The following is a 27,609-nucleotide window of genomic DNA, read 5'->3' as shown; positions in this document are numbered from 1 at the left end:
CTCAATCAGAATGGATAAAAAACAAGATGAAACATGGAATAACGTGGATGAATACGACGCGATAAGGGATAACTTGGAAGGCAAAAAACCACAGAAGCAGCAGCTTTCCCGTATACATGACTAATACTATACAAGGGTTCAAGAGGCCCAAAAATCCTGGATATCCTTAAAACGTCCTCATTTCCTAAGCCAAGATCCATTATAAAGGGAAAAGATATGCAGTGATATACCGACATCAAAACCATGGCAGCAGCGCTCCGCCATTTTTAACATGAAAAATGAACCAAAGGATTAAATTAAGAGAGAGAGAGAGAGAGAGAGAGAGAGAGAGAGAGAGAGAGAGAGAGAGAGAGAGAGAGAGCACTGAAAGACACTGGGATTAATCTTGAAATCTGCCTTCAATAGGAGGATGATTCCGTGTATCCCGGAGAATGATTGGCGCGTGATAAACATCAAATTTACGAGATAACGCCAGCAGCACGCTTCACAAGTGGGGTGTGGAGGGGGAGGGGGATTCATTGGATTACAAAAAATAAAATAATCACGAATCATACACGCTATGAACGCTGTATCCGAACGACGACGACTCAGATGACAAGATGCTCTACACTTGGGTTAAGATGCGGCTCTTTTTACGTTCCCGACCTCAAGTTACATAACATTAATATCAATACCACGATGAAGAATCATAATGAGTTCAATTTCTTTTGACGTAACGCATATAACCGACTTGCAAAGAGTAACGAAATGAAAGCATTAAGAATGAGTGACTTCATAATTTCTCTCCAAAACCACACCAACTAACTACAATATAACTTTGTTCGCTTCACTTCCAACAGCGCAAACATCTATCAAACCTACATCATCCTCTCTTGTCCATGCATCATCTAAGCCAGTGGAGTATAACATCAGATACAGCGATAAGGAGGACTGAGGCAGACAAGGCCTGGGGTTCCCTAGTAGAGGAGGGAAAGGAGGAGGAGGAGGGGAAGAGTCTGGGGTGAGAAGAAAGAGAACTTGGATGCTGATAGTCAAGTCCCAGAACCCTCTATTCTAAACCTCCTTCCCATCAAAGTGGGTGGCATTCTTACCTGGACGCCCAGGCACAAGGATAAATGGCGGAAGGTCGTAATAGAAGGGTTGATGCTCACTTCATGCTAATTTCCATGTAAGTATAATACTGATCTGGTTTTCAGCATGTGTTTATTATTATTATTATTATTATTATTATTATTATTATTATATATATGGTAAAAGCCACAATGTCTCTATGTTATGACGAAATATGTCTACAAGCCTTGGAGACGTGCAACCCATACAACCAGGTATTTCTTCAAAATAAAGACGAACTCGAAAAGGATCACAAACAAATCCCTCGAATGCAAGCAAAACTGTCAAACGTCAAGGATTCACTCAAATACAAAAATAAAAATAACCTATGAAGCCATGCAACAGAGGTGCCTAAATTAAAATATACACAAAAAGGGATAACAGTATCAAGCAAGTGGAGTCATTTGATATCCGAAGCCAATGGCAGCCCATTGCCTCTATAATGAAAAGCCCCCGATGATTTACTTGACAATACCAGGGACCCGAATGGGGAAGGGCGGGGGAGATGGTTTAAGAGGGAGTACAATGAATGAGTGATTTTGGATCAGTATTATGTTTACATAATTCTCCCACCCCACCTCTCTCTCTCTCTCTCTCTCGTGGTCGGAGGAGGAGGAGAGAAGTCCATAGCTTGGGCAGCTCGATACTGAGCCGTCTCCATCCCTACATCTATCCAGCCGAAGAGGTCCGGCGTACTAATATGGGTCTTTTAATGGGTGTTCCCTAGAAAACGAGATTACACCGGGTGGGAGTGAGGACGAATGGGTGATGAGGTTACAGAAATAAAGGAGGGAAACGAGGATTGGGGGGAGGAGCAGGGTAGATGAGTAAACAGGATAGGGGGGAGCGAGGCATGAGTGAAGAGGGATACTGGGTTAACGGGAAAACAGCAGATAACACACTCACGGCGGGGGTGTGGCTGGGAAGAACGTGTGTGTGTGTGTGTGTGTGTGTGTGTGAGGAGGGCAAGGCACTACAAATAAAGGGCACAAGAGCACGCACATACATAGGCGGCCAACAAAAAATGTGTTCTCTTAAGCGAAGATTTTTTGAAAGTTTGTGGATAAAACCTTCACGGAAAATGTGTGTGTGTGTGTGTGTGTGTGTGTGTGTGTGTGTGTGTGTGTGTGAGAGAGAGAGAGAGAGAGAGAGAGAGAGAGAGAGAGAGAGATCCCAAAATTACAGACCTTCATTAATATTGGAGAAGAATAACAGTGGTAAGAAACTAATTGCATAAATCTCAAAAGGAAACTTCATAGCACTACTGTTTTCCTATTTCTTGAAATATTCCCAGAGGCAAGAAACCGCTCGTGAAGAGAATGAAAAGGTGACAGCACACAGACCACAGCTTCAATAACAATAATCTTCGCAAATCAAGAACGGCAATCTCGGCGTTTTGTCTCGAAAGGTTATCGGACGCACAACAACAAACACCACCAGAGTCGCAAAACAAAATTCTTATTGAATTCATACTGACCGGGTCTCAATCATAACATTGGATTACAGAGGGGAAAAAACGGGAAATTGGGACACCAGACCAGCATCGTTTGTTAAATCGAGCTGACCTGCATTTTCATATTTTCCGCGGACAGAAAAATCGTGGAAAATTTCCTATCGTTTTATGAGATTATGTAAACTTTTTGCTGAATGAAATATTTATGAAGAGCTTAGCGAGGTCATCTAAACACGAGGGGACGATCGGGGCGTTTTAATACCAATTTACATCTAGGAAATTTATTTAAACCAAAATGTATTCACAACCATGTTATGCAACACTATTTTCACGGCTTTGATTTTCTCTACCGCTTTTCACTAGTGTGCAATACTTCTGTGTAGTTCGTAAAACAAGTTAAGCGAAATTTCCGGTTTGTGCCTCCTGAAATTAAATAAAAGTAAAAAACAAATTCTTAGACGAAGAAAAATTACTTCAACAAACAACAGTGAAAATTTAATTGAAAGCTCAGCTAAAAAAACAAACGCACACGGTTACAACCACCTAAACCGCAGTCAAAAGTCTTCTAGGAAATGAGAAAATGTTTTCTGCAATCGCAAACACATTCTCTTCATTTATCTTTATCTTCCACAGACAAGAGAAAAATGTTAATGACCGAATCGGCCTCACTTCGAATGGCTTTTTGATCCTTCAATCATCCGACGAAATTTCCTAGAATTGTCACTTATCCTCCGGGTATTACAAGTCACACTAACAAACAGAAAGCCATAATAATGAGAGAGAGAGAGAGAGAGAGAGAGAGAGAGAGAGAGAGAGAGAGAGAGAGAGAGAGAGAGGAGAGGTGGCACGCTATGGCACTTCCGAAGTTGTCTCTATCTTTCTCTTTCCTGCCAGGATGGCATGCAGGGAGCCACTTCTGGCATGCGGAATAAAAGGCTTTCTCTTTATGAGCGTACTTCCGCAACACATGGCCTCTCCTGGGCGGGATAAAACTAAGTGGGCGTGATATTTGGCTCACGGAGATGATGGCATGGGTGTGGAAAACGAGACAAAAGTGGGGCCGTTTGCAACCTACCATGAAGTGGTATAATCAAAACTCAAAACAATACGTGTGGACACAATCAGTTATTACTGTTATTATTATTCAGAACATGAACCCTACTAATATGAGACAAGCCCACAGGAGCCACTGACTTAAAATTCAAGCTTCCAAAGAATGTGGTGTTCTTTCCAAAGAAGTAACAGAAGGTAACAGGAAATGTAGAAAGAGACCATATTTTATAAATAAAAATAAATTACCAAATTAATAGATAAATATATAAAAATGTAAGTAAATCATAAATTAAAATAATAATGATGATAATGAATATACACAAGAATACTTATTTTACTGTAATAGCGTCGCTTTACCTTAAAGCAGTAAAAAATTATTTCACCACAAAAAATCAATTAAATTATGCAAATTAATATTCCACGTGGAAGTAAATTTTCATACTGTATACAAACCTTTTGGAAATCGGTCAGTCGCATACAGCTAACTCATTCATAACAGGGGCCATCAACTCACCTGAAATATGAAAACAACAGGGTTCAGAGTTAACATTATAATCTCACCTGGTTTTGTAAATTTTACAACCTAGCACTCCAAAAGGTTACAACTTGGATACATGCAAAAAAAATTGTGAATTATGCTTAATCAACAATTAATGCCCTAACAATTACCAAATACACAAACATACGCTAGTATAAGCAAAGAAGTATTTGAAATTGTACTGCTTTTGTACACAAGTGCCAACGTCACAGAATCAGTATAATAATAATAATAATAATAATAATAATAATAATAATAATAATAATAATAATAATAATAATAATAATAATAATAACTCGGAATTAGATTACCTTTCAAACAAATTTCATTAAAAAGAATGGGCGTCTGGTTACCGTGAGTTCATATTACAGATTCTCAATCTCTCGAATGAGTTTCTTTGTAGCAGCAGAAAAATTATATAAAAGCTGTTCGAAGTTCAATTATTCTCCCCACCATTTACAAAAGGCGAATGAAGCAGTTATGTAATATCCCTGCTGCCACAAAGAATCTCATTCGAGAGATTGAGGGACCGCAACGTAAACTCAACAGCAGCAACAACAATAATAATAATAACCATAATAATAAATCTTTCGGTCTGCCTCTAGGTACAATATCGACACACTGTTGATTGAGTAAATGATGTTAGATAACGTCCCAAGATCCAAAGAAACTCGCTCTTATTTAAAAGGAAAACAAAAATACTAATAACAACCGAAATAACATGGCACTTGAGAATCGCCCTTTACAGTATTGCAGAGAGTACAGATCAGCTGCAGAACCTATGTAACATATAAAGGCAATAATATGCTTTCCTCCCTCCTTTCTATTCCTCTACTTCAAAACCACTGAATACATTATAGCGACAGTACTGTCCATCTTATTTCTCCAATATTTATGAACGTGACTTATCGTTTATTAGTCAGGTAGAACTATGATAAAATGCAAAGCTTTGGTATTCTCTTCCCTGACTCATAACAATCCATTCTTTCCTCGAGGTGAAGTCCCACTTCTTCCCATTCCCCTTCCTCTTTCTGCCCCCAACCTCATTTCTGAAGGGGGGGGGGGCAGGGTTAGTCATGGGGTGGCGTAAACGCATAACTTCAAGGATTAGTAAATGAAACATCTTACAACGACTAGAACCATAATCCACAAAAACACACGGGGAGAGAGAGAGAGAGAGAGAGAGAGAGAGAGAGAGAGAGAGAGAGAGAGAGAGAGAGAGAGAGAGAGAATAAATCGTGTTTAACTTTTTAATTTGCCAGGATTGCTTTTTATAAATATTTTCTTTCAGGTCACATCTCGCCTGTCCTCATCATGTAAGCAACTCCATGTAACTATAATTCTATTTGTAAATTGAAACCCTTTGCCAACATGGGCTATTCACCTACCGCTAACTAAGTCATAAAAACAACGAGATTATAATAAAAAAAATTTTAATAATTAAAAGGCGCTTGTTGCAAATTCAGCTGGCTGTATGTTAGCATGGGCCCTTGGGCAGCCCGTAATAATAAAGGTATATAATGCAGAGAGAGAGAGAGAGAGAGAGAGAGAGAGAGAGAGAGAGAGAGAGAGAGAGAGAGAGAGAGAGAGAGAGAGACTGCAGTTGGAAATTCTGCGGGTAAGGGTAAGGATTGACAAAGGAGGCGTCGCTCCGTCTGCCCTCATCTCCAAGTTTTCTTCTTGCTCATGAAATCCCCTCACAGACAAAGACCTAGGCCTCGACCGCGTAAAAAAAAAAATAGCACAACAAAGCCCCCCTCCCCCCCCCCTCTCTCTCTCTCACACACACACACAAACTAACAGACAAACGTTCGATTCCCGGGCCGGAAGATGAAAGGAACACTAAACTATAGGTAGACATCTTTACTAATCCAGTACCGTATGCATTGCTGACCTCAGTACAAGAATTCTGAATCCAAGTGCTACTAGACTGTTGTGGTTAGTAGTTGGGTTGGACAGCAAGAGATAATAACACATAGGAGAGTACTGGACAGCGTTCCATCAACATGAATATCGTAATTAAAAGGGGTCCACAACGAGGTAATCCTCACCCCACCGTGGTGAAACCACTGGTCGGATACTTCATTACACTTGGCGTGAGCTTCAGCTGTTCCTCCCGCACATTACAAAAATATACATACCATATTTAAATGTAAAGAGCACGTACAATATCGAAAAAAACATACATTTAATCAAAGGCTTTGCAAGTGCTGCCCCCTTCTGCGAATAACAACAACACAAACAACAACAACAACAACAACAACAACGCAGCCCCAGAAGAAAAACATAAACCGAACAATAAAGGCGGTCCGATCCCATTTTTAATTTTCTCGCTCAGCTATTATTCAAAGTCCATAAAATATAAAACAGCGCACTACTCATTTGTCACACGCCAACCGTTGAAATGGCATGTCCAACGACTACAGAAATTGATGGGCGTGCGAGTCATTACGGCGTGAAAACGGAAAAAAGGGAAGGGGAAATAAAAAGCAATGAGACAATGGGAAAGTTATATAACGGTGACATACCCTCGTTTCCGATCGATGTGCTCCGAGCGTTATATGAAAAATGTATGGAAGTAATGTCACGCACTGCCAGGAATTTACAGTAGTTTTCGCTCGCATGGCAAATATGAGTGTAATGTTGTCTTAATGCCTCATGCATCAGTCAATGGAAAGAACAATAACCAGGGAACAGTGCGCACGCCCACTGGTAACATGAACTTCCTATTTAATTCATTTACTTAAAAACCCTTACTGATATGAATTCTATTATTACAATTCGTCTCTTTCAAAGTTTTATTTTCTACAATACCTTTCGTTTGTGTAATAAAAACATTACTTTACTACCAGTAAGAGGAATGTCTCTTTTTACACCACCCTTCCAATAAGCCCTGACGGAAAAGGAAAAAGATGGAGACTGGGAGAAGCCTGTGAGAAAGGCGTTTGTTAGAGTGCGCGCAAAGAGAGAGAGAGAGAGAGAGAGAGAGAGAGAGAGAGAGAGAGAGAGAGAGAGAGAGACCTAACCCAAGGCAATTCTTGGTGGCACAGGAGGGGAAAAATAAATACCCACGAAACGGAAATGCCTAAGGCCCTCACAGACGCCCGTCTGTTTCTTGGGAGGTGCCATAACCGACCGGCCTCCTATAAGACCCAGCGCTGTTCTAACCAATTTATTATTATGGGAAAGGTTACTTTTCGAAAGGCTGTTGAGTATCAAAAATGGAATGAGTTTTCTACGGCTCTGTACAACCAAAGTCGTAATGAATTCAGGAGCACGTCATGGCAGGGTTATTAATATGAAAATTAATGAGTAACATTAACGTGACCATAAATTTCGGTGTTCGATGCTACCAAACCTTGCACGATTTATGACTCAATCTTGCAACAATCCAGGTAATTATCTTCCTGCTAAGAAACGATAAACACCCTCCTTTGTCTAAGGGAACCGACTGATCACATAACATGCACTTAATCCTATGCAGGCACAGATATGCACAGAAACTCGAACGCAAACAAACAAACCTTTCTATCACACTGACGCCAATTACACATGCCAGCCAGATACCATTAAATTTCATAAATCAGTCTCGAGGTAAGGTGGAAGGGGTGGGGAGGGCGGGAAGGCGTTTCCACAAGAGGGGGGATGGTGAAGCTTAATTACCCGGAACCCGAGAAGAAATAAATTAAAACAAGATACTAATTTACGTTGATAAATGGGTTCAGTCAGCGGCAGTTTATCAAAAAGTTCGGGATTCCAATTACTGTGTGTCTACGGTGATGTTTTCCTCAGAGGACCAGTAATGAATTCCAAATATTGACCGGAACGTCACGGGATGGACTGGATGCATTCATCACCTTACGAGGGAGACGCACACGTGATAGAAATTAATGTGTCACACTCGAGAAGGGAAAGCCTTAATATGCATGCGCTATCATTGCAGGTGTCAGTTTATAATCTATGTACTGCACAAAACAAATATTAAAGAATCAGGAGAGAGAGAGAGAGAGAGAGAGAGAGAGAGAGAGAGAGAGAGAGAGAGAGAGAGAGAGAGAGAGAGAGAGAGAGAGTGCAGAAGTAATAAATACATAAATGGAATGAAACTTGTTTATCCCAGAAATGACGAAGACAACACAGAATGGAGAAATGGAGTGAAAGATGGTTAATTAAGCATAACAAACTTGCAAAGGAGAGGAAAATCCGTGGCAGACTTGGATTTGCAGTAAAAATTATAAAAGATTCTGCCTACCACGACCTTGCTGTCGACGATGACGAAGGAGCACGTCTGTAAATACACTTTTTTTTTTTTTTTTTAGATTGAATGGCTGATATATTATTCACTCCTCCTTAGGTACCAATCAATCGCGACCTTGCAATAAGGTGCACAGCGTTGGGTTCTAAAACAATGAGGGCAATTATGAAAGAAAATTGGTTTAGGGGTCTAAGATAAGCTTCATAATGAGAAAACCGTAGCCGTATAAAAGTTTAATTGGCGCACCGTTACCTGATCCGTTGCCTAGTGGGATCTCTATTGTCCGGAGAGATGAGATGTTCTACTTTCACCGAATCACACATTACAAACTAATTGGGATGTCTGGATAAAGGAGAAATATCGTCCTCAGTGGAGAAGCTTTATTTCAATCAGGGCAAAACTTCACTTTGAACAATAGCCTCATCTTGCTACAGCTCTTCATTTATATTCACATCATGAGACAATACGAGGAACTATGACTGTGCAAGTATACATTCATCAGACATGATTCACTTTGTTCTTTCTTTTTCCACACACATTTGATCGCCAAGTCTTTGATTAATCCAAGTGGAAATGAAAATTTTGATATTTAAAATCCATCTCTACAACAGAGGAAAAAAGACCCACACCTATGCATTGAAACACACACACACATATACTGTATATACACATACATCCATATATATATATATATATATATATATATATATCCCTGTGTGTGTATAACTAAACGGAAAAGCAAACACTGAAACATGCCATGCTGGCGAATAACAAAAGCGGCCTAGTCCCAAAAATCTGGCAAGAATTACACCTTAACTGCATGATGCAAAGGACTTACAGAGGTTTTCTTTTCACTTGGAGCCACGCATGAAACTGTATTACGTCAACAGGCACTTTGGTTGGCCTCTTTTCAGGATGTTAAATACTCTCCATTTCAAAAACTAATTCCTTGAAAACTGCCAAACAGACTATTGCAACGTTAGAGAACATTTCCTCACAGGCCGTCAAGAGGAACATGAAAAATTGCCCGACGACTCGGGTTGATGACTAGTCAGTTTTTGCTTCCAATAAAGAACGGTTGAAGAGAGTTCAAGGAACCTATAATTTACAAACGCGTTAAAGGAGCGATATCTACAAAGGGAGTCTGTGTTCTCAGAGTATTTTCGCAGTTACACGGGAAGGAAGAGATCGGGGAAGCTACTCTTCAAAGAATGCATTGTTGCCCTTGCAATTTCAACATATCTTTCACCAACTAGCTCTCTTTAAATTTTTTAATTTTTTCTCTAGTCACTTAAAAGCTCATGCAATATTACACTTCATTACCATCATAAAAACTTTTTACTTCACTACTATCATTAAAATACTTCACTTTAATGCTACCATAAAAAATGTCGGGAAGCAGAATGTTACTCACTTTTCCACATACCCTTATGCACGGCTTTAAAAAGAAAAGCGAAGCCTGGTCAAAACTGTTGTCAAGTCGTTGTATACACTTTTTAACTGTCTCCACTGCAGCAGACCAAGCCTCTTAAGTTCAAAACGGCCAGCGTCATCCACATACCCTCTTAAAAGGGCACAAACGCGCGCGCGCGGTTACAATCCAAACCTAACCTCAATCCTACGTCCATGTAATCTTGATCTCTCTCCCTTGTCTCGAGCTCCACCTCAGATTACCACCTGTTTCGGCCATTAACACACACACACACACACACTCTCACAGAGAGAGAGAGAGAGAGAGAGAGAGAGAGAGAGAGAGAGAGAGAGAGAGAGAATCATTATCAGCCTCAAAAGCGATAAGCTTTCGCTTAATGATGATACGACCGCCATGAGAAAGAATAACCCAGGTTTTCTTACCTCGTTAGTGCGAGACTCGTCCGTTGTCAATTTTTTTTTCTTTTTTACTCTCTTTGGTGTGCTCCGTCATCGGGGTTTGTTGGTCTAGCAGTTCCAGAGAGAAGATACAACCGCTTTGTCCTATGTTATGTTTATGCTCCAGTTACAGGCCCAAATTGGTGATAAAAGCATAACTATATGCAATAGACTAACGAGGAAAACACAAGAGCTACCATACTACCAAACAGTAATAATAATAATAATAATAATAATAATAATAATAATAATAATAATAATCAATAATCATCAATCATAATAATAATAATAATAATAAATTACCGAAGACGTGGATACCAAGAGAAAAAAAACCTTAATAGGAATGGCACAATATATAGTCTAAACTTTCAAACTATAATGATGTTACTACAGTATTCTCCGAACTTCGACCTTGAATAACAACTTAAGACATTTTCGAAGAGGCCTGAAACTGCAAACAAAAAAACAGGAGAGAGAGAGAGAGAGAGAGAGAGAGAGAGAGAGAGAGAGAGAGAGAGAGAGAGAGAGAGAGAGAGAGAGAGAGAGAGAGAATTCCTGTTCCGGTCCAGTAAGAACTGTTGGTAGAACTGCTTTCATTTGACTTGGCAAGAGGATTTAAATTTGGTGAATAGGTACATTTCCATACCCATAATAAAATAAATACATCACTTACTCGTGAACTGGAGTTATTTTCCCTATGAGTAAATGTACAAAATTCTGAAGTTATCAGAATAGCTTAAATAATATTAAATGTTTACCAGTTATTGCCATTACTTAGTACTATTAGCAGTACATCTTATCTGGAAAAATATGAACTAAATTCATCGCCGGCCGATTTTAGCAACTAAGTTTGTCTGGTAAAAACGGTAACACTGAACGCTTCTACATAACACCAACGCCTCGATCTAATCACCGGACAAAACCCTTCCCGCATTTGAACACTGTCTTCAACTTGAGCTCCGCAGGTAGGCTAAGCGAACAAATTAATTACCCCAAGAAGAAATTATTATCCTTGAAAAGATTACCATGAATTACGTAAAAATGTTCACTCTACAGGTAAATGAACTGAGCATAAAATTGTTAATCGCCCAGAATGTTTAATGATAAGCTGCGGTATTATCGCGGTCATATCTCAAGACCTGATGAAAATGACTATGTTTCCTCACGCGAGAAAAATGTTATCCTGATCGTTTTCACGCGCATATTAAATGCTTCGCAGCATCAGCATCGTCTCGTCTATGGTGGTCGACATCAGATATGAGCGTTCGGATTATCTCCCTCAGATCACATCCTTATTAAAAGTTCCGCAACATTGGCTAGGTCAATGCAGAAAGAAGTCCAGTTCTACTAAAAAGTGAATCAACTTATCTGATGATATTTATTCTACTATCCGTGATGTTACAATATATACATGCATATATATATATATATATATATATATATATATATATATATATATATATATATATATATATATATATATATATATGTATATATATATATATATATATATATAATATATATACATGTGTGTGTGTGTGTGTATACATGCATATAATACATACATAAATGTATATATATACATACATATATATATTACATGTATATAAACTGTATATATATACATACATACATACATGTATGTATGTGTATATATACACATACATATATATATATATATATATATATATATATATATATATATATATATATATATATATATATATATATATATATATATATATATATATATATATAATGTTATTGCCAAGCAGAATAAAATTAAGACCAACACAGCAAACCAAATACTCATGACAGTATAAAATGAGCTAGCACATCGGAACTTCTGAAAAATCATTTCACTACGAGAAAGCCAATAAACAATACAAAAGCCAATCTCCGCACAAGACATCAGGGGAAATGGAGCACTTATCGCCTCATCTTCGGCATGAGGACAAGTCGCAAAGGAGGAACTTATCGAGGGGGAACTTGAGAATTCTTTTATCAATTTTATCACTATTACTTCTGAGGCTCTTACATCTTTATGAAACGTTAAAAGAAAATTTCTTTTTAAGACGTACCAGGTTATATTTGTTACAAAGAAATAAGACAAACTTTAGGAACAATTAGGCGCACAACTACATGCACATAATCCAACACCTCCTAGAGAGAGAGAGAGAGAGAGAGAGAGAGAGAGAGAGAGAGAGAGAGAGAGAGAGAGAGAGAGAGAGAGAGAGAGAGACTGCAACCCAAGTACCAACTCCATTTTCCCAGCACACCTGATCCCCGGCCTTCGCTCTGTAATCAATCCAATAAGGTTTTGCCTAACACCATTACCATGCAGGAAAACTACGAGGAAGGGGAGGGGGAAGAGTTGGGGAGGGGGGAATGAGAGCTCATTGATGCACGCCTGGCACTGTCGCCACCTGGCCTTCATAAGAAGCTCCCCAAGTCAGCAGCAGCACCTGTTAGTGGCAAAGTAGAGAAGCACCTGACATGTATTGCGAATATTCCCTACAGGCCACGAAGTTTCGCTGACAAAGGATATTTGGGTACCAATTGTTTTTTATTATGTGCTTTTTTTTTTAGCTGTTTTGTATACATATCCTTGAGTATTGTTTCCTTTTATCCATAAAACACTGGGTAAATAAACGACATATTCATGCACTTGCATACTAATGATTATGTTTGTTACATTCTCAATTCTAGACACAAAAAATACCTAACAATGCCTAAATATACGAAAAGATTAAAAAATATAACATTTATAACATTGACAAATCTTTTGTATAGCAGGAATTTTCAAAACATGACAAAAAAAAGTAAAGCTCCAAGGAAACTTGACAACTGAATGCTGTGAGGCCGATGACACCTGTGTTGATAACTTTCATGACAAGTCGCACAGCAGGAAGAATTATTTTCACTTGGCAACAAATACAAAAACAAATACATTGATCGTACCTCTCATCCGCTACTGAACACAATACTATGTTTATTTCTTTATTTCTTCAAAGCGACTGTTTTTCTTATGGAATGTAAAAGGTAAAAGTAAAAAATTAAAATAGGTAACAAAATTATAGTATACGACCAATATAACTTCAAGGGGTTAGCATTCTCTGGCATTTTATATAATAACAAGCAAGAAAATTTCCAATAGCACGCTACCATAAAATACTGAAAATCTATAATCACCATTGCATATTCCCATACAGATATGTAAAAATATTAATACTTAAAAACCTGAACATACAAGCAATCTTTGAAAAGTAATGAAAAGAAAAAAAAAAAAAAGACCGCAGGAATATAATAGAGATGAAAACGAATAGAGAGGGAAAGGGTAGAGCATTCAATAGAGGCAATTTGCATTGCAGAATGCTCCAACAGGCCCTACCACGCTTATCCATTCTCTTTGAAAAACTGACCAAAAATATATTTTGGAAGCACACAACTCAATATTACACACAGTATCATTCCGAATTTTGTAATTTTCTTGCCAAGAATAGTTGAAGAAAGAAAAAATGTCTTATGTTCCCTGAGCCATGCATAAAATTCCTAATTATATTTTCTGCTTCGATCTCTTCAAAAATAATTGAAGGATTGCTTTTACTTTACCGAACTCACTTGTTTTCAAATAAATACACAAGAAATAATTGGTAAAAATTCCTGGCATCCCATGAAATTTGTATAATCAGATCATCCAAAACAATAGCTTTAATTCCCTCTTTAGAAAAAATTACAAAAGCAAAATATATCAAGCCAAACTATCAAAAATAGCATTGTTATCATTATCGAAGTCAAACGGTAACAGCCAAATTTTCCCGAAAATAAAATCGCATTACTTTTCAATTAGGCATGTTCATAAAATTAACTTCCAAGCAAGAATAAGCAAAACAAAAATCCTTACTCTGCATGTATATACTGTATGCAAGTAGACTATGTATATGTATGTATGTGTATATATGGATGTGAGTATATATATACATATACAAATACATATATACATAATTTAAAATCGAATTCAAAATACACTGAGAAAAACTTACGCACAAAGGAAATTATAATTGACAAATATTATCATCTCGCCCGGCCATGATTCGAACAGTGGCCTTTGGTTTAGATATGACCACACTGCTCTCTAGACGCACTTATTAAATACAAGCTAACTCCCCTTGAATGCAAGTTATTCCCAAGTTACAGTGAAATCCATATTAAACGATATTTGTAACTTAATACTTGTGAATATAAAAATGTCACTGTCACACGACTACAACTGAATACATACATACAAACATACTGTACTGAAATATATATATATATATATATATATATATATATATATATATATATATATATATATATATATATATACATATATATATATATATATATATATATATATATATATATTTATATATATATATAGATAGATAGATAGATAGATAGATAGATAGATAGATAGATATACACACAAGAAAATAATTGCCGTTATTAGGCCCAATCTAGGAGAATGGGTTACAAATCACCACAAAAAAATAATAATAAAAAAAGAGGAAGAAACCTTAAAAATTCGGCAAGGGAATTACAGTGCAAATGGTTAGAAGGGAAGACAAGGAGTCACTAAAACGATCAATGTGAGGAGGACCTCCTCGCTCGAATCATTCGCGACTGGATGTAGCCTAAATGCGTTCAGTGGTTTCCTACTTAAAAGGTCCAAATGAGAGAGAGAAAAAAAAAAACTAATGGAAACACGTAAGAGTGGCAAGTCTTCACAACGGAACAACAGTCTCTTCGAAGTGATGACAGCAATTACCTAGACAGATTACTGCTTTTAATTTAAGGATATAAAGATGCTATATAAAAACCAATGCACAATACAAATGAAGGAATCATTTCTTACTCTGTTTCACAGCAATAGACCTTCATTTCTTTAAATCAACGACAAAAAACTTGAATTTGCAACTAGAACAATATCTACATCTTCAGACATGCTGAATAATAAATAACGAAAAAGGATTTAAAGGCAACCACAGTTCTTAGCTATTTTGTGCAATCTAAAAAAATCAGTGATTAAATTCAGTAATACTCCCATCACAAAAATGCAATACGAAAACAATCCAAATAGAACTCCGAAATAATGTATTAGTCATCAGTAGCAAATGGAAAACATTTGAGTACGCAACAACATCGTCACAAGCAGAATAAATCTGCTACCGTCACCGGAGTAAAACAAATTCCAATGACCCCCATAACTAAGCAAATGACCAACTGCAGTAACAGCGATATATTTATCAGTCCGAAAGTTCCTACAAAGAATGCACACATTAAAATATGCGTTCATTCTAAATACAAATAATGCACTGACTTTTTATCTGCCTTTTATACGAGATGAATCTCAACAAAGCAATTTCAGGTATAGCATATCTGTGTGTGTGTGTGTGTGTGTGTGTGTGTGTGTGTGTGTGTGTGTGTGTGTGTGTGTGTATGAGAGAGAGAGAGAGAGAGAGAGAGAGAGAGAGAGAGAGAGAGAGAGAGAGAGAGTCTTTAAAATATGCAAATAACAATACAACTTAAGGGACAGGTTAAGCTTGTGGATAATTATAAGCTATACTTTCGTAGGTAAAGCCCAGTTCATAGAGATCAGAAGCAAGAGGAAAATGATGTAGTCTGAATAACCCCCGCCCCCTTCTCTCTCTCTCTCTCTCTCTCTCTCTCTCTCTCTCTCTCTCTCTCTCTCTCTCTCTCTCTCTCTCTCTCTCAAGCAGGCCTGAATTAGATACTCAGGACAGGCTGTAGCTGACCTAAGGATTGTTAGCCAAGTGTTGTGGGTCTAGGATGGAGAGAGTGAGAGGAAAAAGAGAATAAAAAGTGAGTGATAGGTACTCAAAATATTCGGTTTAATTAACCGAAAGCGTGAGGGCTGCGACGAGGTAATCCTCAACCCCAATCGAGGTGAAATCTTCATCAGATTCTGCGCAAGTATCTGATTGATCGAGCAAAATAGGACACGACGGGGTCGGTGACCAGGAAGCAAATCAAACATTTCTTCTTCTTTTTTTTTCTTACTTTTTAAACGACTGCCATATGCTGCCTGGTGAGAGACGCGAGGCAAAACGTGGAAACAAAAACAAACAGGGCTGAGGAGACTGATGTGGGTCAAACGAAGACCGAGGGAGGATGGCAATGTGGGTCATCCTTGCGAACACCTGATGTCTGCAACAGCCACTGATGACGTCGCGGATTATGCTAAATCAAGGTGTGATTTCACGCAGAAACTAAGATTAAGTCCAGTACATAACTGCACGAGTTACCAATAACGAAAAATAAATTGTTATATAAAACGCTGACTGCGTCAAATCAGATGTATCAATAAACATCAAGCAGAAAAATCAAGTAACCTATGCTTAATAAAATTCACGCCTACATTTGGTGCCCCTGTACTGACGCACTTTCACTTCACAATGAACAGAACGGCAACAAGCGTATCAAAACCCTATGCCTACTACTCTCTATGATCTCCCCACGCCTAACTGCAGAAAGGGCATGAGAGAGAATCACAAAATCTGCTTTAAAAAATTGTCGACGTGAAAGACTAACACCAAAGGACAGTAACTTTGAGGATGATCTTTGCTCAAAGCCAAATACAACGTTTGGTGATGAGAGAAGTAACGGCGAAACAAAGGGCACAAAAGAAATCGGGGGAAAAAAGGGAATCGGAAAGAAATCGAAAAAAACAATAGGAGGAAAATGAACCCAACACTCCGACAGTTTAAGTACTGTACACTCACTTCACCTTCACAACCCCGCCTCCCTTCCCACCAGACTTCCCTAAGGGATGGAAAGGGGTAGCTGGATGGCGTGGATGGATGGAGAGAAAGGGTCATGAGAGGGAGGAATGAAAACGTATGCGAGTGCCAGTCCACCTTACTTTTCATTGAAAGAGGAACAGTGCACATCTCGTGCCACCTTTTGTACTTCTATATTATGAGAGAGAGAGAGAGAGAGAGAGAGAGAGAGAGAGAGAGAGAGAGAGAGAGAGAGAGAGAGAGAGAGAGAGGCTTCTGAAAGAACGGCGACATGCATCGCCAAAGAACAACTTTAGGACTAAAGAATTACACAAGATCCTTCCTTCTCGGGGTATCTCACGCCCGACGGTGCCAAACCTTGCCTGGCAAAGGTTTTCTTGGTCTCAACACGAGACGACACATTTGAAAACTATGTCCAGCTGAACCCGGAGAGCAGATACATCTAGAGCATTAAGGATATCAGGATATATTAGCTTCATATGTAAAACTTTACAATGTCTTCTTCTTTCTTCTTTTTCTTTTAACGTGCTTTTATTCCCATTTTTGTATGGGGTAAGCACGATGCCTTCTTTTGAAGGACTTTTTGATTTGGCTTTGGGGTAGACCTGTGGTCTCGATCGGCTGCCCTGCCTGACATCGCTTAGACCCCGGTACGTATGTTTCATGTATCATACCAGACCCAACGCCCTTTCTCCCCAGCAGCGAGAAGTTATTGCGCGGGTATGTTTACAATGTATAGATACCAAAAACAAAATATCATAGAAACAGATGGACAAAAATATGTGCTCCTACCCGCTGGTGTTGGCGGAGGTATGCGCCGACTGCTTTCACAATTCTCTTTCTTCTTTTGTGCAAACAGAGAATAACAACTGGTTTATATAACATCAAAATGTTATTTCATAATGCACCACTGAAGTTCTAGCCCGAACTGGCAGAGGTGCTACACAATTCTTAACAAAATTTCTTCCCCCAGAACATCATCTCTGGAAGGTAACTAAAACTACTGTAGTACTCTGGACAAACTGGACGTGGCCTACGAATTATAAAAGACTCCAGTAGAAAATAAAAAGAGGAAGCTCCTTAAAATCTATTTCCAACATAGGCTACTGCTATTAATAACCTCTAATTTGGGATACCGGTAGTTCCTAAGACGAACTTAGTAGAAATACCTTGATATGGCAAGAAGTGTGTCAATGCCTTTATAAAGAAATATATAAATTTTTATTTGAAATGTAAAATACGTAGGAAAATTGGCTTGGGTTCAAGAAAACTACCCATCGGTTTCCTACAACGATGGAAAACAGCGGAAGTGGGTTGGGTTTAGTAACTGTACCCACCGGGTGTCTATGAAGACGGAAAGCTTCCATTCAGACCAATCAAGATAAAAGAAATAATAGCGGCAAAAACGACACACAAGTCCTTTTGACCTCTAAACGACAGTCTGTCACACCGTCACCTCAACAATTAGTCTTGAAAGCCTCACAAATCAAATCAAATTACAATCAAATACTCCGGAGCTTAGTCGACACAAAAACAGCATGAAGAGGAAACAAAAGAAAAATTAATCATAAAATTTAAAATACTAACAAACCAAAATTTGAATAACATTCAGACAAATTATCCGAAACAACCATGAATTCGTAACATTATGATACTATTTACCTCTTTCTTATATACTTAATCTTCTATCAGATGTTGGATTTCCAATAGCTCACGTAAAAGATTTCTCGGCCCTTCTGGCTACTTTCATCTACTACATAATTGTACTATTTAAATAATATTCATGTTTGAAGAGACTTCGCTCACATGAAACCTATACGTATCTAATCTAATAATAATAATAATAATAATAATAATAATAATAATAATAATAATAATAAACAGCAGACTCCCGTAGAACGACTTCTATCGGGTTTAAGTTTTCCGTCGTACAATTTTCCAGACAAGCCCTTGATCAAATTTAGATTACAGTTGGAAGAACTCGGGATTTGTCGGTGAATCTGAATAATTAGCAGCGATTCCAAGAATACACGAGGGAAGTTCTGAGGTGTTCTTATGACTTCGGGGTTGAAGTCGAAATTTGTCGAGGGGGCAAATAAGCTGTGGCATTAACATAATACATGGCAAGCCATCAGAGGCTAAATTAGGAAAGTTCTACTATATCAACTACGCTTATATTGTACTGGTGGACATAGTCAGCATTTCTGTTCGTGTAAAAAGCAAAATATACTATAGTATAAAAAGCAATCCAGCATGGATACATTTATACCACTATAAAGGAATCTCTAAACACGAGTGCATTAAAATAAAACCACATAAATGTGGAAGCAAGCACCCCACAATACTCAACCAATAAGGAAAACAAATACCTGGTGTTTGTATAAGGCTAAATGTGGCAATTAAGAAAACTCGTAAGGATACTTGTATACCACCAGATGCAAATTCAAAAACACAGACGCATCTTTAGGAAAAAAAAAAGGAAAAGTATTGACAATGAGTATGATCTGGACTTGTACTTTCCTTTGCAGAGAGGTTGGAAACCTCGAACAATACTGGATAAGAAAACAAGGTCCCACAGTTACCAGAGAGTTTTTCGTCTCGTTCAGAAAATCAAGACCCATCTTTCATTCTGTGAACGTGTTACCCTTCAGTCCGCTTTCAAGAAGGACGACTTTTCCTCCATCTCTGCCAAGTGAACCTCTCTTTCCTTTTATACGAAGGCTGGAATCGGCAAACCGTTGCTTTACTCATTCTGCAAATGGCATTCGGGGATCTCATTTCTGATAACCAATCTGATTTACGTAGTGTGTCCACTGGAGGCTTATGAATAAAATCATTTTCGTATCCGCAACCACTGAAAGGCGACTGTGAATTACTATTATTTACTTTAGGTAGGGAGATTAACTAAAGATACTACGATTATAAATACCAGCACGGCTATTTCCGGGAAAGAAATAGCGAAGAAATGATTAAGTTGCTTAGATATAAAACTTCAATTTCTATAACACTGCACAATGAAATGAATAAAACTACACCAAGAAGAGATCGGGAGTGAGATGCTACGTACTGTAGCACTAAAAGACTGTTTCACATTTCCAGAAAAGGAAAGGGACTCCAGCAGGAAGCAGCGATATATATATATATATATATATATATATATATATATATATATATATATATATATATATAGAGAGAGAGAGAGAGAGAGAGAGAGAGAGAGAGAGAGAGAAGAGAATTTACAAAATTTCAACGCAACAAATCCTACACAACAGCCAAACAGAACCATCTGACGATGAATCAATTCACAATTACCAGCAAGAGAATGAAATACACCTCACATTAGGCTATTTGGTGCCCTTTCAGTAGGCCACCTCAGAGCTCTCTCGTCTGTTGCGGCCGACTGCGTTAGGCACGCATACAACTTTCTCATAGTTCAATGGGAACTGCAATCCTTCCAGTCATTGTCATCAAGTAGCTTATTCCAAATTTAGGGAAGAGTTAAGTCATGTATTTAACGGCAACAAATTTCTATACCACTTAAGTGTTCCCTTACCAAGACTGACATTTTATCTTAATCTCTGACAACGAAGTTACACAGCTCTTATCTTCCATCCAGTATGCAGAGCATATACTGTACGTTTGTGTGCTAACAGAAGCAGGATATCTCAAAGACGGAAGAACAGAATTAGATGAACTTTTCCTACACATTATTATCAGGCGGAAAAAATTCCCAAATAATTCTATCTAACAAATTTCACGCTAAAGGCTACAGATTTTTGACAGCTAAAATTCTTCATATTCGACTCCTGTACTTAATTGTAACAGCGTTTGCACACTCCTAAATTAGAACAGCATTTGTATTACATAAAAAAAAGCTTATCCATTCTGTCCTTTGAGCTTTAAAGGTCAAAAAGTGATCGTCAAAGAACTTTTTAATATTTTTAAAGAACAAGCACAGAAAGTGCAGGGGCACAGAAAATGCATAGGAACATGAAGTGCTTCATATAAGTAGGACGCAAATGCAGAATTACTTAAATGCTGCCATTCATTTGACGGGACGGATACCTAGGTTTTAAGAAGTAGGCTACACGTTCACGAGCTAGAATACGGCAACCCTTTCATACATTTATTGTAGACTGACCCAAACAGAGGAATGCTATCTTTTACGTTCCCTCACAACACTCAGGTCTTGTAAGTAAAAGTTTAAATAAGAACTCGATACAAACCACCTCCGTCACAGAAAACGTACGGGGTACTTCAACTTCCAGGCAAATCCTCATTTGATCTGTAGCTTTAGCCATGTGAAAGCCTTATCTGCCCTTACACGCAGGGTTTATTCTCTTAACCAGTGTATTTCATAGTACCTGAAGAGAACAAATTTAACGGATCTTTTGAATTTCAGTTTCTACGTTTTTCGACTTTTAAATCATTCTTATCTAAATCGCTCTTATCTAAAAATACCATCTAATCTTAGATTACATTCTAAGAGATGTTCTCAAGACAAGGCAACGCACGTCATTCGAGGTTCTACAAATTCTGCCCACCTTTAAGTTTTTCAACAACGGAAGATTTCATTATTTCAAGGAAAGCTTTACCATTTCTACTTGGAAAAAATATTGTGGTGTTAGTCTGGAAAAGGAATGTCTGCCTTCTACAGCCTCCAAAGTTTAACCTATTTAGTATTCGAGTATTAGATATTTCGGTCTTAAAAAAAATATAGTCATGTATAACTTGAAACTATCATACTTCACGAAGAAAAAATATAGTAAATAAGAACGGTAAACATTCTTTTTACAAGAGGGAAAGAAATTCCAAGGGAAAACTGATACCTTCAATGGGACGCAATACACCACTAGACCATTCCAAATCTCCAAGTTTTTAATGTACGATAAATTCAATGCGTTACAACAGTGACGAAGTGATATTGTATTGATATACGGCAGTTACTTCTCTTCACACAATTAATACCTCGTCCACTGTTCAATTGTACAATGAGAAAACAGAGAGAGAGAGAGAGAGAGAGAGAGAGAGAGAGAGAGAGAGAGAGAGAGAGAGAGAGAGAGATACTCCGTTTGGTTAAAGTGCAGAAATGTTGGCAGGTTTGACATTGTTGTCCGGATGAGGGAGCATCATAACCTGACCAAGGAGGCAGCTTCCATCTCCACCACCCACCCATTGAGCTAACCTTTCCCCCCACCCACCATCCTTCCCGCCCGGACCACCCAACCATCATTTCGGGGGAAAATCTTTTACCGAAATTCGGAGTAAATTGGACGGAAAAAACGCCCGAAAAAGAAACTAGCCCAATTTAACGACAGAACAAAATGGTTCGCGGAGTGAAAATTGTGTGGTAAAAAAGAGGGTGCTGAAACTTTCATCAGAACATTTCCATGGACGATTCGTTAATATAAAACTAAAAACCATCTGTTTTAAATCCAATGTTCAAAGGTGCCGCTGGAAAAATAAAATACAAATTACACTAACTACACGTATGTGATACACACACACACACAAACACACGCAACAAAGTTCCCTAACTAAAATATTTTACGTACCTGTAAAAAAAAAAAAATTCCTGGCGAAAAAAAAAAGCTCCTGTGAACACGCAGGCAGTTTACCTCTGCATTTTACCTCAACGTTGCAACTAAACGTTGCGAAGCTAAAAATAAAACGTTTCGCAGAATATGCAAGGCTGATATATGAATACGGCCACAAGCAGCTGTCTAGTAAAAATAAAATGTTGCAGTTATATAAATTTTCTCCGCAACGCCCCAGGTATTACGTGCAATTCTATTCGCATTCATCAGGCTCCATGGAGCAAAATCTACTTTTATTTCAACACTTTCATAACGACTACAGCGCAATGCTGTCTATATACGATATATATATATATATATATATATATATATATATATATATATATATATATATATATATATATATATATATATATATATATATATATATATATATATATATATATAAAACGAATGTTCAACACAAAACGACTTTGTGTCTTATAAAGACACTATCTGTGCGTGTTTGATTGCACAAATAGTGCGCGCATATGTGACAGTTAATACTGTACATCAAAATACAAATATGTATTGTGAATACATGTATGTGTCACACAGCTAGACTTGATTCATAATGTTTTATATATATATTTATTTTACACACACACACACACACACACACACACACACATATATATATATATATATATATATATATATATATATATATATATATATATATATATATATATATATATATATATATATATTTGTGTTCACAGAAACTCTCACCTAGCCATACATACGGGATGAAGGTGTTATTACAGGTTCAGCTTTATATATACAACGATCTGTAGGAAACGGAAAGAGATAAAGTGAAGCTACAGAAAATACAGTTGCGTTTCACACCCACACCATAAAAACTTCAAACAAATAATGAAAGATAACTGCAGGTCTCAGAGAACGCTCCGACATAATGAAAGAGACAACGGTCAAACTGAAATGACCCTTTCAGTATCTCGCCACATATCTAGAACTATTACCTGCGTTTAAAAATATTTACCCCCTTTATTTCAACCAATGTATCACAACAAAATGCAAACGGTGTCTCAACGAATTCACGCCGTTTTTCATTATCATCTTATAGACTTAATTCCATTTTCCCACAGTTCGATTGTGGGCATGTGTTTGTATCTCACATGGTTGAAAAAAGGCATAACACTTGTTTTCCAAAAGGCAACTCTTGACAGTAAAGCAATAAAGACCATACGAGGTATGACAGGAAAAAGGGCTTGGAATTAGCTTTTTTCTTCCATTTTTCGCGACTCGGTCTCTCACAAGCTATTTTACCGATTGGTACAGTGAAGCTACAATCTTCGAGAGAGAGAGAGAGAGAGATTCCTTCCATTAATCTATCTACCATCCATTTTCTTGCTTTGTAAGAGTGGAAGACTGCCTGACATATGAGAGAGAGAGAGAGAGAGAGAGAGAGAGAGAGAGAGAGAGAGAGAGAGAGAGAGAGAGAGAGAGAGAGAGAGTGATAAGAACAGAACTAATTTTCTCACAGGAGGTGGTCTTAAGACTTCCATGGAAGGAGATTGCCGTGATGCAATTTCCACCACAATATAACAGCACGCAATCCAAAAAATCTCGTTTGGTTGTGTGATCAACACCGACCCAATACGAATATACTAATACCAGAGGAGCTGAAGAATATAAACTGCAAAACCAGTATCCTAGGAGAGGCAGTGATATTTAATGCAACAATAATATACCGCAAAGCCATATTAATATCAAACTATAATAAACCAGCATGGCCAGGTACAACTTGCAATACCTCACGAAATGTGTACCATCACGATTCAAAATAAACCGTCCGCAAATTCGCTTCTCTTATTACAGTGAATACAAACAAACCAATGTTTTGTTTACATTAACAAAATTAACAAAGCCATCCATATCTTTGCTAAGGGACAGAATGCTCTGTGAATCATGAGCAAGGGTTGTCCAAACGAAATTATTACCTACCAGCATGCGGAAAGCAATTTAAAAGTGACCGATAAACATACACTACACATAATCTCAAATATATTTACACAGCATCTGTTCCTTTCCCACTGTCATTAGAAGAAAAGTTGTAGTCCATGTCCTACGTAATAATGACATTCTAAGCTTACCTTTGATACGCTTTTCTTAGGTTACTTGGTTTGTTTTCTTGTCACCAGGAGAACAGATAAACTGCGTGGATTTTACGAAAATTTAATACTAGGTAGCCCTAGTGACTAGCAACGCGTGATCAGACACTGGAAAAGGTGTGAGTGTAGCGTCTCGGGAGAGGATCCTTCTTGTACAATTTTTGGGGCGCGTGAAGATTCCGCAGCCTTGTGCTCTCCAAATGCTCTTGTTAGTTCCAACTTGCATTTTTATTTTTTTATCAATTTGTTAATTTATCTGTTTTTCTAACAACTGACCTCCTCTTTCTGTATTTCTCATTACCTTCTGCTACTTCTTTCGAATGAACACCATATTCTTTGGAAGTTTGAATTACACGTCAAAGGCCTCTGTGGGCTTGTTTCATATGATGAGATATAAAGTTTTGGCCAAAGGCCAAGCGCTGGGACCTATGAGATCATTCAGCACTGAAAGGAAAATTGAGAGTAAAGGTGTAACAGGAGGAAAACCTCACAGTTGCACTACGAAAAAATTGTTAGGAGAGGGTGGAATAAAGAAAATATAAACGGAGGTACAGTAAAAGCAATGAAAGAGGTCGCAGCTAGGGGCCGAAGAGGCGCTGCACAGAATCTTAAGTAATGCCTACAGTGCACCGCGTGAGGTGCACTGATGGCGCTACCCCCCTACGGGGTTGATCCATATGAATATGGTTCATCTTCTGCATAATAATAATAATAATCATTAACTTACAATATATGTCATCAATATCTAAAGCACACTTAATTCTATCGACTTTATCGATACTGGTAACTAATTATCGCTATCATCGGCAAAATCTACAAGCTCAGTCAGATGTTGAGAGAGAGAGAGAGAGAGAGAGAGAGAGAGAGAGAATGAAATTTGCCACTAATCAACGTTGTTTTTTCACTGCATTCAACTATCCCAAAAGAATCAATACTACGTGAATGAGAGAACTCTGGAATGTTGAACAGTAAACGGTCATACGAAACATCCTCTCTCTCTCTCTCTCTCTCTCTCTCTCTCTCTCTCTCTCTCTCTCTCTCAGGACAGGGCGCATAAGGAATGGGCATACCACAGCTGACCTACGGAGTGAATTATGTACCTGGTTGTTAGCTGATTTGTGGGTCGCAGTTAGAATGGAGGTAGTGAGGGGAAAAGCAAATAAGACATGAAGGACAAGTATTTTCGTATATTACAGTGTGATTCATCGAAAACGTGAAGGCTGCGACCAGTAATTATCAACTCTCGGGGTGAAATCTTGATCAGCTTCTGTGCAAGCGTGAGCAATAATGCATACTGATGATTTGTGAATCAATCAATCTCTCTCTCTCTCTCTCTCTCTTTATCTAGGACAAAACCTGCTGCAGATCTCGCTGTCCTCAAGCGATTCAGTAAAACGAGAGCAAAGTACGACGATTACTTCAAAGCAAATATTCTCACAGTAATTTCAATGACTAAATGTTGTTTAAAACGCACATACTCTCATGCCTTTCATGGACTAAAATACCTAAGGCACTGCAGTTTGCAATAAGCAATTTCCATTAATGAGTGAGCTCTTTATGGATGATCCATCGCATTGATGAAATACTCGTCTCAACACCTACAGGGCTCGAGTTTGGCTCGTAAAAATAAATTCCTAGTGCAAAGAGGCTTGGTGTAGATTACGTGACTTTACCTAAAAATGATTCAGATGCTTCGTTAACAGACAGACTAACAGTCTGGTTCCTTTAAGGATAAGGAGAATTCAACACAATGGCCTTCGCTCATTGACAACGTACCCTCATTACCGTTAAGATGCATTCATTATGATTTCATTTTACATTTGTACGGTAGGAATTAGTTATGGATTTGATATATGAACAACTATTTACATGACACAGCTTATTTTCTATCCAAATATTCGTCAAAAACGTTTCCAGCAGTTTTAAAACCAGATAAATGTTCATAGTAATAAATACGTTTCCAACCATCGTATTGACTATATAGGCTAAACCACGATTCCAAACTACCTTTAATTTTCCAATACCCAGTCGGCAGTAATATTAAGATATCTAAGCTTACATTATATCACACATTAGTCTAACTCTCCATGCAATAGATGACCTAGTTTCAGTGCCGAGGCATGACCTGATTTCCAACTAGATGTAACAACGACCCAGTTACTGGTAAGCTGTGGGATCCAATGCACAGTTTCCCCACATTACTGTACACATGACCTTTATCCAACCACAGTAACAATGTAGATTACAATAGATTTCGTTACAATAGGTTCGTGTACATGGTCCAACCTCTTAGTCAAATCTGACTTGTCTGGATATAGCCTATTAGAAGACTTAAATTCAGTCTCATACCCAAATATTCCCCCGTTCTGATGCAAGACGTAATTTCACTTGTTTATTGGAAACTGGACAGTGCTATTACAAAATAAGGCACACTGACGAAAGCACTATACGAAGGATGGTTTTCATTCGAAGGTTATGGGAAAATCAAGAGACCACGAAATTTGACCAAAAATTAACAATGACCTTGAACACGACTTATCTAGCGTAAATGTGAAAAAACCTAGAAAAAAAAAAAAAATAACATGAACCTCAGTGACGAGATATAATGAATTAAGCAGCACGCTTCAGAGCGTGAAAGTTTTTACTTGGAATTAGATAAACCGTTTCCTACAACCATGTATCGAATGTAACTACTCTTATTTAAAAAAAACCTCTGCATGAAAAAATCCGTTGTTCAGCCAGATGTGATGAGTGGGGCTCAAAATCGACACATAATATGAGCGTCACAGCGTTCCAGAATAATACATTATAAAATTTGCT

The 27,609-nt window shown here is 37.9% G+C and overlaps 1 protein-coding gene across 2 annotated transcripts in view; it reads right to left on the bottom strand.

Moving 5' to 3' along the window:
• LOC136849688 (ubiquitin-like protein 3) overlaps positions 1 to 27,609 on the bottom strand; it is a 234,332-nt gene that overhangs the window by 71,091 nt on the left and 135,632 nt on the right. The window contains exon 1 of one of the 2 annotated variants that reach the window (XM_067123034.1): positions 4,070 to 4,108. The exons of the other annotated variant lie outside the window; for it this stretch is intronic. Within the exon in view, the coding sequence (XP_066979135.1) occupies positions 4,070 to 4,093 (24 nt within the window). The 5' untranslated portion in view covers positions 4,094 to 4,108. Of the gene's footprint in view, positions 1 to 4,069; positions 4,109 to 27,609 lie in introns of those variants that run through there. 2 annotated transcript variants of the gene reach the window in all.

The sequence above is a fragment of the Macrobrachium rosenbergii genome, chromosome 21 (assembly GCF_040412425.1).
Source record: "Macrobrachium rosenbergii isolate ZJJX-2024 chromosome 21, ASM4041242v1, whole genome shotgun sequence".
NCBI lineage: Eukaryota > Metazoa > Arthropoda > Malacostraca > Decapoda > Palaemonidae > Macrobrachium > Macrobrachium rosenbergii.
This window is presented reverse-complemented; position numbering and strand designations above follow the sequence as displayed.